Here is a 20,277-nt window from a genome sequence, read left to right on the forward strand (position 1 = left end):
AGGGTTGGAATGAGTAAGTAATGATTAGAACAAGTCCGGCAGCAACAAATCCATCTGTAGAGCTTGGCTGTATGCTACGGCCATCAAGAAGACAGCTCGAGCATGATAATCATTATTTGTCAGAGAGCCCCTCCTTAGTTTTTGCTCTTGCTTTGACTGCTGTAAAAGAAAATTGTAATAATCATATAACAGAAATGGTAAAGTGAAAAAACGACAGGATGAGCGAATGAATTGGTAAGATTGTTTCTTTAATGAAAACCAGGCTATTTACATATGTACAAAAATATATTGCACATTAAAAAAAAAAGCCACTATTAATTGCCCCCCCCCCCTTCATTTGTTCAATACATTGCTCTTTTACCCACCAAAAAATACACAGGGTTCAAGTCAGCTTCTTCTGAAATTAGCCTGAGCGAAAGGACATTGGTAAGAGCTCTCCCACAACAGGGGCAGAGACATGTAGTGATGCTTGAGCACCCGGGACAATGATATTTATGTATGGCAAGATTCTTGGGTAGATAGCAATGCATTTAATCTGGCATGTTAAGGAGCTTCACTAGTGGATGGGACAAACGTAGCCGTCGGCGCTATACAGATCTAGCTCACTGCTCACGCACAGCCTGGATGTCAATCAGAATGATTTGTCAGACACAGGCAAAAACAAAGGTGGGGTACTGGAATGTTCAGAACTACACGATGCATTGTAGTGAATTGAACAACTTTGGAAAACTCTACAAATATCCGTTGCCTAAGGATAGTGTGAGGGTCACTGCTGAATACTGGTCTACGCGAGCCTCTTAGAACAATCTTGGGCCTACCTATGGTCACCAATAAGTGCCGGAGTTGCCTCATGAGGTAAAAAGAGTATGTAGTTGATCATAAGGAGGATCAGAGTGGCACGGAATAACTTATTCTTCTTCTTTCTCAGCACCCCCTGAGCTCTGTCCCAGCCTCTGCAAGTTTATGAGGGATCACATGTAATGCTGCCTAATGAACAGAAGCAGTAATTGACGAGTTAAAGGAGCAAGCTTTTCCTGGCCTCAACATCAAAAGAATGCAGACTTTCAACGGTCTGATTCTGCAAGCACATCATTACGTTTTGGGAAAAAACAAACTGCAAAAAGAACATTCTATTTCAGAAATGTCTATATGGATCAGCGTTAATTAAATGAGCTGGCATTAAGTCCCACTTCTTCGCTTGCAAGACAGATGAAGGTATTCCTCTTTTCGCTTCTGTCTAAATTTATTGTCTGATCTTGAGATGCCTTCCTGCAGGCATCTTATGACCATTCAAGAAAAGTTGCAAGACCCTCTGAAAGCTGCTCTGGTGAGGCATATTTGTTAATCAGAGAGCCGAGCCTTCTAAAATATATTCAAATTCTGCAGAGAGAAATTTCAAGTTGCATTTAGGAAAAAATAACTTTGACTGAGACCACAGATTATTTGAATGAACATCTGCATTCTGTTAGGTTAAATAATGGCCACAAGCTATAAATTGGTTCCATTTTCCTTCTCCTATACACCGACCCCAAAAGAGACTAATCCCTGTTTCTTGCTAAAGTACTTTGCTTTACCCGGACCACTTTTAGGATTGTCTAAATACGCCACCTCCTCCACACTTTACTTATGAACCACGCCATTTTAAAAGACCATATAAACAAAAACGGAGGACTCTCTCTGCTATCAAGGGCTGGAAGACAAGTGGCAGCAACATAGAGCTTACTACGATCATATGAGGTACTAGAAAATCCTAGGACAAAGCTTTCAGTCCACCAGATTTTATCTTTTCATACATCCAGACCATTTTGCTCCCATACTGGTGGGCTGTAGTGATGTGGGCACATCATGCTATAAACTATTAAAGAATTAAAACACTGGTGGGTCAGAGTCTCACATTATGCTCTTTACAAGGGTGTTTCCATATTCTAAAAAAAATTCAGGGCATTTCTTTGCATCCGATTCATGCTAATATATGGGGGAAATGCTTGAGGTTGTCAAGCACCAAGCTCAAAGATCATAGTACAGAATTTTGGTATATGTCAACCTGTTTGGCTATGTTGCTTATGTATACAAAAGCAACTAAAGACCACACTCAGAAGCAGGTACAACTGCCTTGGGACTGCTCAAGGTCAGACGCCCGACGTGGAAATGGTTGACAGCTTGCTTTTATACTTTGAATTTATGCACAAAAAGGATGGTACTTTAACTTCTGAAATGGAAGCTTAAGGTAACCTTTACAAATGTCTGCCATGAAAGTTGCAAGAGGCCAGTTAGGGACAGTGTCATTTCTAAAACAATTCTGCCAGTGGAGACTGTGTGTTCAAGGCATATGCAGCACAGATTTTCATCTTCTGCAGCTATAGTTGGAGACGTCTAGGTAGCTAGGAGTGTTCCTAATCCAAATAAGTTTGTGCTCTGCCAACTCATTGTCTTTGTGTTGGTAATAGACAAGTGCTGGACTAACTTCAAGCTCAAATCTATCATTCGGATGTCCTTTGCAAGATATGGTTGCCTGATCTACATCTATATTGATGGAACAAAAGCAACATTCAGGGAACAAGCATTGAAGGATTTACAAATCATCTCAAAGGCTGACATGATATTCACGTACTTTGATCAGGAACCAAAAATGAAGCAGGTGACCGATAAAAAACGTGGGAGGAGCTTTTACCTATGAAGGAAAAATGTATCAAAAACTACTGACAACTCTGCTCTCATGGAACATTAACTGTCTGTTTAAAACCTGGGATGAGTCTCACACGGAAGGACGTTTACCGGTTTGGTGCTATAAATACATTTCTTGGAGAAGAAATGGTGCTTATGTTTCTTTATTTAGTTCCTCCATTTCCCCTCTTTCTCTCCTATACCCAAAAGGATATCAGGATACCGGGAGGCTAAAGACAAGGGTGTGGCGACAGTAGTGACAAGGAACCTTAGCACAATTTTTTTAAATAATTCAAATGTCCCAAACGGATAACTATTTTTTTCATTTGATTGATGGGGGCAAGGAGCATCCCTTTCTGCCAGTGTTAAGACTGCAATCAGTGATTTCACTAGTTAGAGTACCTAGGTCACTTATGTATCTTTAGGACCGAGGGGTCACCTGCCCAGCAGGGCCATACATTTCCTATAGGATGTGGAGTCTGCACCAGCTGTGTATAAACACACACACGTATGTCGGCACTCACATTTCTTCGAAATCACTTGTGTATCGCACAAATGAATTCATTTCCCCCATTTTCTATTCTGGAATAACACTAAAAATAAATAACCGATGTTGGTTAAACGTCACACCCAGAACACCACTGTGCATTTCCCACCCACCCATCACACCGGAAACCCCCCCAATCGAAAAGGAAGTTACTCCAGTGTCAATCTAGCTGAAATTAGTAAAAGTAGTCCTTGTCCTTTCTCTTTTGTCCTCTTGTAGTTTTGCTTTTTTTGCTCATGATGCAAGATTCGTGGTGCTTAGAAGCTCAGGTTTGCAAGAAGTCCTTAGTAGGCGACAGCTCCAGTATCCCGGGCACTGGTGAAGAGAATGTCTGCCTTGGCGTTGATGAAGTAGGTAGCAAGCAGAGAGACGATCAAAATGACGACGCCCACAACTAGGGTGATCACCTTGAACGAAGAGGAAAGAAATTACGATATTTAATTGAAGGGACTTTTTGGTGTTCAGCAACTTCAAATGATGAAAAAACTAATTTTGTAAATAAATAAAAAAAGAAAAAAGTCAGATATGCTAAAACATGAATACTAGCCGTTGTATCCTGTGCTGGCCCTTCCCTGTGCACACTGGTGAATGTTGCAGAACATGCGTGATGTCGTGGTGTCATATGTATTTTGTGTTCTGAGGCTCAGCTTCTAGTACTTTCTGTCAGTTGACAGCCGGCCTGAGGCATTCAAACTTCTGGGCTTTTTGTGGGACGCATAGAGTATAGAACATTCTTGATTATGCGACTTTGTTACAGTGTGCTGCAATGCTTCCAGGGACAGCTATCAACAGTGCAGCAAGTGCCGTGGACATTTTTGTCGATTGCTGTACTTTTCAATGTGCAAGCGAACAACTACATCTCCCCCCCGCATCCTCTGAACCATCCTCATAAGAACCACTGCTCCTACGAACAGGAAAAAAGTCACTTTCAGGTGGCACCTGTGTAATTGCCTCATGTTCTCCGTCCTTCTCAAAAGTTTAGGACTTGGCCGTGCCTGTAGGGAGGACTGCAAATGTCTGCTCTGAAAATCCATGCTCTCACTTTACATGTTTTTGGAGCCCTTCGGCACCAGCTTCACGAGGAGTAGTTTAGCACCACCAAGGACTACGTATCACCATCCTCTACATTCTGTATTTTACATGTTTTTACTTGATGCAACATAGTATCACTACACAGAAGAAACAGCTACCTGGTTCTCATGAAGGAGGTGATGACTAAGAGTGCCAGAATCATAATAGAGATAGTTGTAATGCCCCTGTCATTATCATCATCATTAGGTATCTTTATTAGGCACAAGTCAATGTAACCTTAAAAAATACATAAGTCATTTACATCAAATAAATAAGAACACTTCAATACATGAATTAAGATAAAATGCCAATAGAAATAGAGTGAAAGTTAGAAACAGAATAAAAGCGGCATAACAAATAAAAAACAGAGACCAAGGCTCAGTCTTATTCAGATCTGTTCTCCAAATGCCAAGGTATCCTCAGTCCTTTGTATGTTTGAACTGCATAAACTAGAAAGGATGCTAAAGTGCAGTAGGTCTTTATGTCATTCATTTCCATCAGGAAATTGTAAACTATCTTATACGAAGACAGGCCTTCAGGTTAGGAAGAGTGGTCCTAAATATATGTTTTCCTGCCATCAAGATAAAGCTTACAAAAATGGTGACGTGTAAAGAGGATTGCGGCATAGATGCATTGTCACGGGAATTTGATGTCACTGTGAGCCCACTTAGATCCTTCTGGAAATGCAACCAAGTGTTGAAAGATGGAAAAGTGAAAGCGTGTTAAAAGAAATCTATGCTAAGAATTTTGGACCTAGCCAAGATCACCTTGAAGACCATGAAGGGAGGTGTGGGATATGTAAAGTGTGAGCACTGAACGTTGCTTCTCCCCCAACTGTGCGCCTACTTTGTTTTTCAGAACATTGCTTCAATGCCTTTTTGCGGAACCGTGCTATATCCTCCGGAGACTCCCAGGGGTGCAAGTCGTCTGCAATAGATTGCAGTGACATCTTGATAATCCACGGAATTTTATACAGCAAAATGCAATCTGATCCTGTCTTTTTTTATACCATCTTCTCAATTAGTGTGGAATCTGACTTCACAACTGAAAATTCTGGGGGGAGAAGACTGTGCAAGCTCCAGCAGTAAGTTGCACAGAACTCCTTGGAAGAAAGCAGATCCTTTCTAAGTAAGCCAATGCCTCAAACACTTCCAGCAAATCGACCAGACATGATTCACTGCATCTACATAAGGCTCAACCCCACCAAGATAGAATATCTGTTATTTGCCAAGAAAAACCATCAAAGTACAAACGTGGGGCAGTGACAGAAATCTTGATGGCCTCGAGCCCCAACTATCACCCAATGCTAAGTCGCCCGGTTTCACACTAGACACCAGCCTCACCCAGAAGGAAAACCTTGCCAACAAAACAAAGACAGTCTTGTACAGGTCCCCTTTTTCTCACTTCTAAGAAAAGATAAACTGTACCCCCAGAAACCAACCTCACAGCTGCTGTTCAAGACCTAATACTCTCGCATCATAATGGTGGTAACACCCTACTCCATGTCCTTCAGGACTACACACTGGCCTCTTTAATGGCATACTCCATGCTACAGCTTAACAATCCATGGCCTGAAATGTGATAATGTGACCCCCCCCCAGCCCCTAGAACTACACTAGTTCATCTTGCTGGCCTAGATCATCTTCAAAATCAGTTGCATCAATCACAGAAACATCACAATCAGCTCCCCCGCAATTCTGACTGGCAAACTCTTGCTCTTCTGATAGAGAATTCAAGCTGATCATAACTCACTTTTTGAATAGATACCAAAGCAGTACCTATTTGGAGGCGAGTCAGTGAATGGACTTAAAACAGAAAGTACATTGTGACAGTATGGAGGGAGGCCCATGTAGCCATCTAGCGAATGTCCAGGACAAGGACCACACATGAGAATGCAATGGTAGCAGCTTTGGCCAAGGTAGAATGAGCATGCAATCCTCCCAGAGGCTGCTTTTTTGCCAGTGCATTGAAGATCTTAGCCCAAAGCATGATATAGAGGGAGACGGTTCTCTTCTGCACAGCCTTGCCTTTTTCTCTAGATTCACCCCCACAAAGAGCTGATCATCCACTGAGTGTTCTTAGGTATGATCAATATAAAAGCTTAGAGCTCTCTTGGGGTCCAAACGGTAGAATCCCTCCTTCTCAGAGGTACGAGGTGCAGCACAGAACTTCGGCAAAGTGATGTTTTGACCACTGTGCAAGGCGTCAATTTAGGCAAGACGGATGCCCATGTCCGTAAAACCAGCTGCTCTGGGAAGAAGGTGGTGTATGGCAGGTTGACACAGGGCCTGAAGTGCACTCACTCACAGCACTAATGGAATGGAGATGAGGAACGCTGTCCTGAGGGTTAGAGCCCAAGGAATAGCTGTTTAAGTGGACAGAGTTAAGGTCCTGCTGTAGCATGACAAAGGGAGGAGAAAGCAAATGTTGTAAAAACATTTCAAAAAGTGCACATCAAGTTGAGAGTTAAACAATGAGAGCTGACATGGCAACAGAAAACATGTCTGAAAAGACAAAATGTACCCTTTAACTGTGCCTAGAGCAAAGCCTTTCCGGGCAAGGGATAAAAACAAACAGCAAAATGTCAGATGACTTTGCCTAGAGGTGATCTGTCTGCCGTGTACCGCACCAAGTCACAAATGTGTCCCAATAACCTGTGTATGCAGCTTTTGTGAAGAGAAGGCTGGCTGTCAATATGATGTCAGCCACCTCTGGAGGAAGGTTTAAGCTGTTCAGCTGTCACCGCTCAATCTCCAAGCTTCTAATCTTCACCCCTCCCAGGTGGCCACCTCTATCCAAAAGCGATGCACTGGTCACCAATGTCAGCTCTGGGTGGAGAAAAGAGAGGCGACCGCCACTAACACAATTGCGGTCTAGCAGGCAGTAATGCAGATCTTTTGCAGTCACCTCCAAAATCTGATCATGGTCAGAGAGGTCCTCTTGATGGTGGACCTACTGAGACTTCAGATCCCACTTCAGAGACTGCATATGCCACATGGCGAGCTTGACCAGCAGGATGGAGGAGGTCATCAGTCCCAGCGGCTTCAGAGCCAACCTCGTGAAATCCAAGACCAGGGATGAACGACTATTATTGTAGCCTGAATGTCCTGGACTCTCCTTTTGGGGGGGAAAGGCACAAAACCGAACCAGGTCCAGAACGGCTCAGATGACGGGGAGCATCTGAAGAGTCAGGTAGGACTAAGGCCCATTGATAGTGTATCCCAAAGATTACAGGAGGTTCGTCATAGTCTGGAGGTGGCTAACGACTGCTTGGGGCTAACCCCCTTCAACATTCAGTGGTTGAGGTAGGGGTAGACTGGGATCCATGACCTACGAAGGTGTGCTGTCACAACCACCATCACGTTTGTAATCACCCAAGGGACACTGGTGAGACCAAAGGGGAGCACTGTGAACTGTAAATGCTCCTGCCCCACCATGAACTGGAGGTAGCACCGATGGGTCTGCAGGAGGGTATATAGAAATGGGCATCTTGCAGGTCGAACACCAACTTCCAGTCTCCAGGATCATGCACAGACAAGACTTAGGCCAGTGGGAGCCTTTTGAATCTTTCCTTGCCAAGGAAGAAGTTGAGAGGGTGCAGGTCTGAAATAGGATGAAGGCCTCCGTTCTTCTTGGGAACCAAAACGTAGCATGTATAACAACTAGGTGTTACTTCTGGAACAGGCATCCTCTTGATAGAAGCCATGGCTAAAAAGGTTTATGCTTTGTACCGTAAAACAGACAGATGTCCATGATGAAATGTTACCATAACAACAAAGTAAGAAAAGCTCAACCTCCAAAATGTCACTTGGCAAAAGATAAGTTTCAGAAGAATTCTGTGCCAGGAACCTCCTACATCCCACAATACCATGATACCGTCTGGTGGAGTTCTGATAAAGGAACATCCCTTCACAACAAATTCAGTTTGAAAAGTTTATCCTGTACCACAGGCCCCACAGTTCTATCAACGCTGAGCGTCCCCTTCCGAAGGTATTAAGAGGTGGTGCACTGGAAATTATGTGTCCTCAGTGGGCAATGGGGACAGGGGCCGGAGCAGCAGGAATGACGGTCTTACAGGTACTGAAAAGCATAAGGTTTTCCTCTTGTCTATATAAGACAACCTCCGTCCTTGTAGAACTAAGGCGTTTCTATATGCAGCAGTTATATATTATATGTTATAAATAGGAAATGGCTCTTCTGCAAACTTGGATGAGGTCCAATGCAGAAGAGATATGAACTCACTCGATGCAGATTCTCTAAAACACAAGCTTGCACGAGTCAGCTGGCAAGTACATAACATATACCTAACACTTCAAAACACAACAAATCCAAGAACCCCACTAGAGACGTACGTTTATGTAGCCATGTGGTTAAAAGAGGTTATCTGCTGCTAGAATACAAAATGGTCACCACACTTGTATAACCTATATGATAAGTGAATCATTTTTTAGCCAATCAGTGCTTACAGTGGAGCCATAATTCTATCACTATAATTATCTGCTGCTGAATGAACATGCAAAGCATGCTAAAGGATGGTACCACGTTGTTTAATGAAGCACATCTTAACTGCAGGTATCAAAACTCTGTACGTCAAGTGGCTTAGTTCATGCATAAGATAACCACAAATTATATCAAATGAAGGAAATTTTAAATTACTTTAAAAGCTTCAATTTTAAAGGTGTTTATGAAAGAGCCTGGTACGTTAGAACACTGGAATAAGTTTTAAAGAATATCAAGCTTGAAAGGCGCTTCCTTCCAAATACTAGTATTTGCATCACATTGTTCACCTTTGTTATGTTGGTCAAACTAAGTTTCCAATTAAGGGTAAACATTTCTTTCAATGTAAATTCTAGTCTTTTAACAAGGTCATGATATATTTCCACATTCATCCTATTCTTAGGAAATATTTGTTATCTACAACCATAAGCTTCATCTCACAGCAACCGAACCATTAACACTTGCTTTCACATATTTTCTTTCCCTTTTTCTATTGCAAATACAGTATATCTATGTTACCTAGAATAGTAAGCCCCACCTCACCACAACAAAACCCAATATTCGAAGAGATAAGTGTGGCTTTATCAAGCACTTAAGATTTCTCAACCACTTATTCAGATTACTGTTATCCACACTAGGCTTTGCCGTATGCATCAATGATGCAGGGGAGTTCCTGATCCACACATTGTAAAGAATGTTACCTCTATTCTTTTGGTGCTACTACTCACCGAGCGCCATACACAAACGCCTTACCTCTAGCTCACGGCTTGCTACCAGAAATATCCTGGCTCTGATTTCCTTCCAGCGACTTTCAGTCCATGTGGAGTACTCTGTGGATCCCCACTCGTTTAGATCAAATGCAGGTGACACCGCTTTACTCATGTGGGTCAATGTTCTCACGCAGAATGGTGTCCTTGTAGTGGAGTTATCAAATGTGCCAAGTACCCATAAGTATTCATAAAGCTGGAGAAAAGAAAATATTTTAGAAGGAGATGTGGATTTATATCATGAAAGGAAAAGATACTTGTAATCCTGGTTATTAGTTTGTGGATCTTATCTCCGAATCCATAAACATTTTTAAAATATCAGAACATATGGAATCACCAGATTTTTTTTAAAGTATATTTTAAATATCCCTTATGAAAAACACAAAATAAAAGAAAACATCCCTGTAAGAAGCAGCACTAATTTACATCAAATAGGATATTTAACTGAAAAGCCACTGCAAAAAACAAAGTGAAAATAAACTAAAGGAAATTGGGCCTCTCATTAAACTGTATTTAAACATACATACTGACATATACACAGACCCAATCTGACACTGCAACTTTTGGAATTACAGAAGCTACCCACCTAACCTATCATTGAGTACAGAGTCAGTTCATTTTTTAATGTTGACTAGTAGAATGATCTTGACATCATTAAGAGTTCCCCGTTATGCTGCTGGAAACCCTAAGAGGCAGGTAGGCTGATCATGGCTTCAGAGAGAATATCTAGAACAGAGATCCCTGATGAAAAGCACGCAACCTTTCCTTCTCCGAAACAAAACTCTCTTTGATATCCATAAACAGAAGAATAGAGGTAGCAAAGAATAATAACGAGCCCTTTGAAGTGGAATCGAAATGCTTAGGAATAGAAAGAAAAGCACACTCACTAGGGAATTTGTCCCGAGTCAGAATCCACACAATAGTGCTTGGCAAAGGTATGAAATGATCTCTAGTTGGCAATCTAAGGAGATGGTGGGATTAGGGGAATTACTCATGAGTGCAGCAAAAGCAATCCTCTCTAAGCGCCATCACCGTCGCATGTTCTACAAATCTGCATAACATTTGGCCTTTAGTGTACCCAGTTCAAGTTGGTTAACCGTTTAGGTCGAGCATATCAGAAAGCACAGATGTCTGGTTACAAAATACATTGTGGGCTTACCAAGAACATAGGCGGGCTTGCAGCATGCCCACTGCTTGCCACTTTTGGATTTATTCACTCTCATTCACCTGTTTCTTATATAAGAGCTTTCCAATTAATCTGTGTTCTTCCACTACTCATTTTTAGGGAAATGTTTTACTTTGGTCTTAAAGACTCAACAAGAGTGCATGGATTTTGCAGCTGTCTCACTAGTCTACTTCTCTTCCAACCTCTGCTATTCATATTTCTCTAACTTGCCTGTGTGCTTCTGCCCAACCCTCTACACAATGCACTAGCCCTTGTGTGACTCCTGTTGCATAATCACCTGCCTCCAGACCTGGGAAATACCACCCCCTGCCCTGAGGCCTATTTGGCCCCAGGACAGGCCTGAAATTAGCTATTCAGTAGGCGTGTAGCACAACCTTGCTAGTCACACCACTGCGGCAGGCGACCTTATGTGCTCCACCACAGAAGGGTTCCACCATGTTGTGTTTGGTGGAATTAGGAACTCTGGGACAGGTTTATGCCCACTTCCCATAGGAAGTGGTCATGTAGGGGGACGTAGTGGCCCCAGGGTTTGGTAGCCCATTAATTATTACCCTTCACTCCCCTTAGGACTCTTAAATTCATTATTCAGGTGCCCCCCTGACACCAGGAACTCAGATACAGCTGACTACAAGAAAGAAGGACAAAGAAGAGCCAAAGAAGCAAGAACTGTGGGTTAGCTGTGGACTTGGCGTGAAACCTTGCCTGCCTGCTCTAACAATTGCAATGACCAGACTTGTTCTCCAGCTGTACATCTGCCTAGAGCCTTGTAGGACTGGCAGCACTTCGCCAACGAGGCAGCATCTTCCTTAAAGTGGAGGAGCCACTTCCTTGCACCATTAGACACTGGGTGCACTTGCCCAGTCCCCGTTTGTGCTGACCATTGGGTCCATCTTGGAAGCATCTCGCCAGGAAGAGGATACAGAGTGCCACTCCCTTCCCTGAGCCCATTTGGCACCAGGAGAGGTGGGAAGTTAGTTATGCAGTAGGCATGTTGCACCTCCTGGCTAGTCGCACCCCTAAGGTGGGCTGCCTGATGAGCCCCACAAAAGAAGGGTTCTACCATCTTGTTTTTGGAGGAATTAGGAACTCTGGGACACGGTTATGCCAACTCCTCAAGGGAAATAGTCATGTAGGGGGCATAGAGACCCCAGGGTTTGGTAGCCCACTGGCTACTAACTATCAGTCCCTTAGCGCCTCTACATTCAGTGTTTAGGTGGTCTCCTGACACCAGGAACTCAGATTCACCCAACTACAAGAAGGACAAAGAAGAGCTGAAGGCGCAAGAACCTGGACTAGCGATGGACATAGTGTAAAACCCTGCCAGGCTGCTCCTATCCCAACAACCGGAAAGACCCAACGAGTCCTGCAGCTGTGCATCCACCCTCAGTCTTGGAGGACTGCCAGCACTGTGCCAACCAGCCAGCATCTACCTTGGAGTGGAGGAGTCGCTTCCTTGTACTAGTAGGTTCAGGGTGCACCTGCCCGGTCCCCCGTTTTGCTGACTATTGGGTCCACCATGGAAGAATCTCGCCAGGAAGAGGATGCTGAGTGCCACCCCCAGCCCTGAGACCCATATGGCACCACGACAGGTGGGAAATTAGCTATGCAGTATGTGTGTTGCAACTCCTAGCTAGACACACCCCTAAGGTGGGCTACCTAATGTGCTCCTCAAAAGAAGGGTTCCATAATCTTGTTTTTGATGGAATTAGGAAAACTGGGACAGGGTTATGCCCACTCTCCACACAAACTGGTCATGTAGGGCGCAAAGTGACACCAGGGTTTGGTAGCCCATTGGCTACTACCCTTCAGACCCCTTAACCCCCTAAATTCAGTATTTAGGTGGCCTCCTGACACCAGGAACTCTAATTTGCCTGACTACAAGAAAAAGCAGGACAAAGGAGAGCCAAAGGAGCAAGAACCATGTACTAGCAGTCGATCTGACACAAAACCTTGCCAGCCTGCTCCTGTCCCGACAATCGCAAAGGCCTAAATCCTCCTGCCACTGTGCGTCCACCCACAGCCTTGGATGACTGCCAGCACTTTGCCAACCAGCCAGCATCTCTCTTGGAGTGGAGGAGCCACTTCCTTGCACCAGCAGGCACTCAGTGCAACTGCCCGGTGTAGGAAGCTGGCTCTTTAGAAAGTATATCAAAAAGAGGTATATTGTGGAAAGTGTCCAGGTATCCCTTATAAGTGGACAGGGGCATGCTCTAGCAATCCCAAGGTGCTCTTTTAGGGGTAGTGTGGTCAAAGCGCCTTAGGCTTGTTAGAGAGGAGTGTTAAAGAGTTGCTGCATGCACACACCCAATAAATGATAGGACTCAATAAAGAGATCATCACCAATTTACAAAAATAATACTAATAATAAAAATAATTTTAGGCACCAGGATCATCACATTCAGGTAAGTAAGTTTCGAGTTATGGATTTTTACAGGTTTGAAAAATCAGCACTTTGTGCAATTTCGGTAGCGGTAATGTTATCCTATGGAGGAAAGGCATATATTGTAAACAGGTACTTAACAGCAACCTACAGGACCAATCTTCTGGACAAAAGGTGAGTACTGGGCAGGATCCAAGGCACCTCATGAGGCACCGGGCGTCCAGGTGTTTTTTCAGTGTCCGGTGCCCTAATGCTATCCTAGAGGAAAAGGAACATATGCTGCATTTGGGCATTTAGCAACGACTTAGAGGACTGTTCTGGAGTTAAGGTAAGTGTAGGGCAAGATCCAAGGCAGCACCACCAGGTCACTTTGGGAGGCACTGGGGCATCCAGGTGCAGTGATGCTTTTCAGACTTGGATGCCTTAATGTTACCCTATGTTAAAGAGGAACAAATACTGTATTCGGGAACTTAGCAAGGACTTACAGGACTGTTCTGAAGTTAAGCTAAGTATAAGGAAAGGTCCAAGGCAGCACCAACAGGTCACTTCGGGAAACACTGGGGCATCCGGGTTAGGAAATGCTTTTCAGCATTATGTGCCCTAGGGTTATCCTATGAGGATTGGTTTGATTGGAAAGATGCTGCAAGCTAGGACTGGGGGTCCAATCAGGCTGAACCAACAAGGGGGCTCAGGTCTCACAATGCTCATGGACGTAGGATACCTTTAGTCCTCTTCTCCTCGGGCCAGGACGGCCTGGTGCACAGGTGTCCTGAGGCAATTGGTTTTTGTTACCAGGCCACTCTGTGTACAGGAGGACCTGCACAAAGAGGCTGCAGGGAGTGACGGGAAGTCCACAGTTGGCAAAGCCAAGGTGGGCTTAGTTCCTGGAGGTTTGGGGGACCATGCTGGCACTGCTGGCCCACTTCAACTCAGGCTAGAGGGGGAACAGGTGCAGTTGTGCTTTCCTGTGTAGGGTTTAGGCAGTCTGAGGTTTTCACAGTTCTTCTGGGGTGCCTGGAGGATGCAGGGGAGCAGCTCTTGCTACTCCACAGAACTTCCTGGGTCTTGGTTGAAGGCTGGCAGTCCTACCAAGCTTTTGGAGGCACAGGCAGCTACAGGACAAGTCTTCCTTGGCACAACTGTTGAAGACATCAGACAGGCCGGTGGGGTTGGGGCCCTAGTCAGCTGCTGGTCTTCTGTACTTGCTTTTGCGACTCTTCAGGGTCTGCCGCCTTCTTTCAGGTTGACAGGATCTGCTTTTCTGGTGCCAGGGGCTGAAATTAGGGTTGTTAGGGGAGTGTAAGGTAGTAGCCAATGGGCTGAAGGTGGACACCCCTCTCTGACAAATGTTCCCTCCGGTCCAGCCTCCAAATGGGGCCTGGCCTGGTTGGGGGAATGGTGGGGTGTTGGCATCTCCTAACCTCTTCAGGGAAACCAGATTTGCTCTTTGAAGCCCCCTGCCTTGGAATTCTAATTCACAGGTCATCCTGTTGGAAAGGGTATGTAACACCCCTGCCAGAGCAGGCTTTGTTCCTTACTACCCAAAAGCGGAGACTCTCACCCCTGGGGGTCAGAAACTTGTCCATGGTGGCAGGCTGCTTTAGACCAGTCAGCCAGCACACTAGTTGTTGGTAGGTGTTTCAGGGGGCACCTCTAAGGTGCCCTCTGGGTGCATGTCTTAATAAATCCATCACTGGAATCTGTGAGGTTTTATTAATAAGGAGATGTTTGATACCAAACATCCCTAGTTTCAGTGAAGCCATCATGTAGCCGAGGAACTCGTAGTGACCAATGTCCAGCACATGTACTTAAAATGGCTTCCCTGATCACCTAATATGTCTAAGAATCGACAAACAAACAGCAGGGACATATCTGCTCTAGTAAATATGTCCATACATGTAATATAATGCACCCTGCCTTAGGGCTGGAAGGCCTGCTGCTGGGGTGACTTACATATACTGCATGCAGTGTTAGTGGGCATGGAGCACGGGCTGTGTGCCATGTCATGTTTTCACTTTTAGAGTACTGCAACAAAAACCCAGTTTCCTAAACCAAGTCCCCCATTTTGATGACCAACGCATCCACGGTGGAAGCATCTCACCAGGAGAGGATACAAGTGACCAGTAGGTCAGCCCAGTTAACCCAGCCAGTCTTCAGATGCTAAGCCTGCCCAGAGTTTTTTGGCACCAATACCCAGAGCACTCAAGCCAGTTGCAAGCACCAAGGCTTGTTGTGTTCAGCTGGAACACCACAGGGGCCAAAACCTACCTATACATCGAGGGACTTTAAGAGAGGCTAATTCCGTGCCATAAGTAATCTTGCTGTGTTTCCTTCCCTCTTCTGCAGGCACACCAAGAACCATGAGAGCCTCAAACTCGCAGACCCCCTGGACAAAACAACTATGTACCCAAGACCTCTAGCCTGAGTCCATTGAAACCAACGGAGTCTTATTAGACCCTCAAGAGCCGAACCCCTCATCAGGTTCTGCCAAACAGGTTCCCAAGTCTCCACTTGCAGCCTTTTTCTTACAGGTACTCATCCTTATTGACTTAAGAGTGTAGCGCCGAGGCTACCACTGCTGGACGCACCTCTTCACTCAAACACCACAGGCCTGGTAAATTCAAACTATTGGCGGTTCTAAGGATCTTGGCCCCTACTTTCCCCAAGTCCAGAAGAACAGTCCTGCAAGTCATTTGCAAGTGACCCAGTGCAGTGTATGTTACTCCCATAGGATAACATAAGTGCGTTTGAGGCTCCTGGCACAAACCTGACAGCTTTATTTTCTGTAATTCTTAAAATCGCTAATTTAAAAAGTAATTACCTGATTCTGAAGATTTTGGTGCCTAAATTAATATACAGATCTGTGCTATTTTTGTAAATTGGTGTCAGATTATCTTACTGAGTGTGTGGCTCATTTATTGACTGTGTAAAACAAATGCACACCCCTCCCCTCTGATAATCCTAAGGCTGTTCGACCACACTACCCTAAAGAGAGCACCTTGGAATTATTAAACCAAGCCCTTCCACTATTAGGGGACACCCGGATCGTAAGGAAATGCTTCCTTGGCATGGTTACCCCCTGACTTTTTGCCTTTGCTGATGCTAAGTTTTGATTTGAAAGTGTGCTGAGGCCTGCTAACCAGGCCCCAGCACCAGGGTTCTTTCCCTAACCTGCACATTTGTTTCCACAATTGGCACACCCTGGCATCCAGGTAAGTCCCTTGTAACTGATACCCCTGGTACCAAGGGCCCTGATGCCAGGGAAGGTCTCTAAGGGCTGCAGCATATCTTATGCCACCCTGGGGACCCCTCACTCAGCACAGACACACTGCTTGCCAGCTTGTGTGTGCTGGTGAGGACAAAATGACTAAGTCGACATGGCACTCCCCTCAGGGTGCCATGCCAACCTCACACTGCCTACAGGTATAGATAAGTCACCCCTCTAGCAGGCCTTACAGCCCTAAGGCAGGGTGCACTATACCATAGGTGAGGGCATAAGTGCATGAGCACTATGCCCCTACAGTGCCTAAGCAAAACCTTAGACATTGTAAGTGCAGGGTAGCCGTAAGAGTATATGGTCTGGGAGTCTGTCATGCACGAACTCCACAGCACCATAATGGCTACACTGAAAACTGGGAAGTTTGGTATCAAACTTCTCAGCACAATAAACGCACACTGATGCCAGTGTACATTTTATTGTAACATACACCCCAGAGGGCACTTTAGAGGTGCCCCCTGAAACCTTGACCGACTACCCGTGTAGGCTGACTTTTTTACAGCCTGCCACACACCAGACATGTTGCTGGCCACATGGGGAGAGTGCCTTTGTCACTCTGTGGCTAGTAACAAAGCCTGTACTGGGTGGAGGTGCTTCACACCTCCCCCTTGCAGGAACTGTAACACCTGGCGGTGAGCCTCAAAGGCTCACCCCCTTTGTTAAAGCACCACAGGGCACTCCAGCTAGTGGAGTTGCCCGCCCCCTCCGGCCACGGCCCTACTTTTGGCGGCAAGGCCAGAGTAGATAATGAGAAAAACAAGGAGGAGTCACTGGCCAGTCAGGACAGCCCCTAAGGTGTCCTGAGCTGAGGTGACTCTGACTTTTAGAAATCCTCCATCTTGCAGATGGAGGATTCCCCCAATAGGATTAGGGATGTGCCCCCCTCCCCTCAGGGAGGAGGCACAAAGAGGGTGTAGCCACCCTCAGGGCTAGTAGCCATTGGCTACTAACCCCCCAGACCTAAACACACCCCTAAATCGAGTATTTAGGGGCTCCCAGAACACAGAAAGATAGATTCCTGCAACCTAAGAAGAAGAGGACTGCTAAGCTGAAAAACCCTGCAGAGAAGACAGAGACACCAACTGCTTTGGCCCCATCTCTACCGGCCTGTCTCCCCACTTCTAAAGACACTCCTCCAGTGACGCTTTCCAGAGGGACCAGCGACCTCTGAAGCCTCAGAGGACTTCCCCGCATCTAGAAGGACCAAGAACTCCCTAGGACAGCGGCTCTGTTCACCCAAGACTGCGACTTTGCAACAAAGAAGCAACTTTGAAACAACTTGCGTTTCCCGCCGGAAGCGTGAGACTGGACACTCTGCACCAGATGCCCCCGGCTCGACTTGTGGAGAACAATCACTTCAGGGAGGACTTCCCGGCGACTGCGAGACCGTGAGTAGCCAGAGTTGACCCCCCCTGACCCTTCACAGCGACGCCTGCAGTAGGAATCCCGAGGCTCCCCCTGACCGCGACTGCCTGCTTCAAAGACCCGACGCCTGGTAAAGACACTGCACCCGCAGCCCCCAGGACCTGAAGGATCCGACCTCCAGTGCAGGAGCGACCCCCAGGTGGCCCTCTCCCTTGCCCAGGTGGTGGCAACCCCGAGGAGCCCCCCTCTTTCCTGCATCGCTGAAGAGACCCCTTGGTCGCCCATTGATTCCTATTGAGAACCCGACGCTTGTTTGCACACTGCACCCGGCCGCCCCGTGCTGCTGAGAGTGTACTTTCTGTGTGGACTTGTGTCCCCCCCCCCGGTGCCCTACAAAACCCCCCTGGTCTGCCCTCCGAAGACGCAGGTACTTACCTGCTGACAGACTGGAACCGGGGCACCCCCTTCTCCATTGAAGCCTATGCGTTTTGGGCACCACTTTGACCTCTGCACCTGAACGGCCCTGAGCTGCTGGTGTGGTAACTTTGGGGTTGCTCTGAACCCCCAACGGTGGGCTACCTTGGACCCAAACTTGAACCCCGTAGGTGGTTTACTTACCTGCAAAAACTAACTAACTCTTACTCCCCCCAGGAACTGTTGAAAATTGCACTGTGTCTAGTTTTAAAATAGCTATATGTCATTTATGTGAAAACTGTATATGCTATTTTGCTAATTCAAAGTTCCTAAAGTACCTACCTGCAATACCTTTCATTTGAAGCATTACATGTAAATCTTGAACCTGTGGTTCTTAAAATAAACTAAGAAAATATATTTTTCTATACAAAAACCTATTGGCCTGGAATTGTCTCCGAGTGTGTGTTCCTCATTTATTGCCTGTGTGAGTACAACAAATGCTTGACACTACCCTCTGATAAGCCTACTGCTCGACCACACTACCACAAAATAGAGCATTTGAATTATCTCTTTTTGCCACTATCTTACCTCTAAGGGGAACCCTTGGACTCCCTGCATGCTATTTCTTACTTTGAAATAGTACATACAGAGCCAACTTCCTACACGGATTCTCTGCACAGTGCACCTCGCTTTAAAGTACACTAATTAGAGAGCCAGTTTCCTTCATTTGGTGGCACACGGTGGGATACAAGACTACATTTGCTATACCACTCTGTTAATAGGTGTTTCCACCAATCTGACCTTAGTCAAAAATATTTTGTTTTTATTTTCAATTTTTTGTAAAGTTTAATCTGAACTGGTAGGGCCTTGTTATAAGTCCCCCAGTTCAATTATATTAGACATTTTAAAAGTGTTTTAGTTAGTTAGGCCCCGAAAGCCTGTTTTAGATTTCTTTTTTGGTCAAATTTCTAGAAAGGTCTCCACTAAATTAAACATGTCACCCTCAGAGGAGAGTGTCGAGAACCTCAACCTGACTCACCTACCAGGTCCCTTGTGCCAGTGCTAAACAGGTCCCCCAGTGCCAGTGCTCTTTCCCTATAACAAGGTAAAATGGTGTAATTGTGTATATGTGGCACACACTTTAGCACCCATTTAAGTCCGTAGTAAATGCTAGGGCATGGGTGCTGAAGATGGTCCCTAATGGCTGCAGCATGTATTATGCCGCCCTAGAGGACCCACCTACAAACTGCATGCAGACTGCCACAGCAGGCTTCGTGACATGATGCAAACCATGTGTGAAAACATAACATGCGCCATGCCAAAGTCACTATATGTAAGTCACCCCTACAGCAAGCCTTAGGGCCATAACGCAGGGTGCATTATATTGTATTGTATGTGAGGACATATCTGCATGAGCAGATATGCCCCTGTGACATCTATTCGGTTGCTAGATACTGCAAGTGAGCAGAGAAGCCATCTTAAGGAATTTACTGGGCACTGGTCATTACGAGTTAACCAACTACATAATGGCTTCAATGAAACCTATGATGTTTGGTATCAAACACCTAGTCTTAATAAATCCATACGGACGCCAGTATTAGATGTATTATGACATGCACCTAGAGGGCACCTTACTGGTGCCCCCTGAAACCTACTGGTCTTCTAGCGTGTTAGATGACTGGTATCAACCAGCCTGCCACCACATGCAAGTTTCTGCCCCTTGGAGATGAGAGCCTGCACTCGCAGAAGCCAGAAACAATGCCTGATCTGGAGGAAGGTGTTTTCGCCTTCTCCAGCAGGATGGCTAGTAAATAGCATATCTGGGTTGAATGCTACAAAGCCTCGGTTGCCCTTTTATATACAACCCTGGCTTCCCCCAGACCTAAGAGAATGCCACCCCTGCCCTGAGGGCCATTTTGCACCAGGACAGGCCTGAAATTAGCTATGCAGTAGGCTTGTTGCACCTCCTTGCAAGTCACACCCCCTAAGAAAGACTGCCTTATGTGCTCCACCACAGAAGGGTTCCACTATCTTGTTTGTGGTGGAATTAGGAACTCCGGGACAGGGTTATGCCCGCTCATCATAAGAAGTGGTCATGCAGGGGGGCGT

General features: G+C 45.6%; 1 protein-coding gene across 2 annotated transcripts in view; it reads right to left on the reverse strand.

The window, feature by feature from the left end:
- Positions 1–227: 227 nt before the first annotated feature.
- Positions 228–20,277, reverse strand: part of NCSTN (nicastrin) — a 184,300-nt gene continuing 164,250 nt past the window's right edge. For both annotated transcript variants that reach the window (XM_069217917.1, XM_069217916.1), the window contains exons 16-17: positions 9,533–9,742; positions 228–3,618 (exon numbers count right to left, since the gene is read on the reverse strand). In XM_069217917.1, the coding sequence (XP_069074018.1) occupies positions 3,496–3,618; positions 9,533–9,742 (333 nt within the window). In that variant the 3' untranslated portion in view covers positions 228–3,495. The remainder of the gene's footprint in view (positions 3,619–9,532; positions 9,743–20,277) is intronic.

The sequence above is a fragment of the Pleurodeles waltl genome, chromosome 12 (assembly GCF_031143425.1).
Source record: "Pleurodeles waltl isolate 20211129_DDA chromosome 12, aPleWal1.hap1.20221129, whole genome shotgun sequence".
NCBI classification, from domain to species: Eukaryota; Metazoa; Chordata; class Amphibia; order Caudata; family Salamandridae; genus Pleurodeles; species Pleurodeles waltl.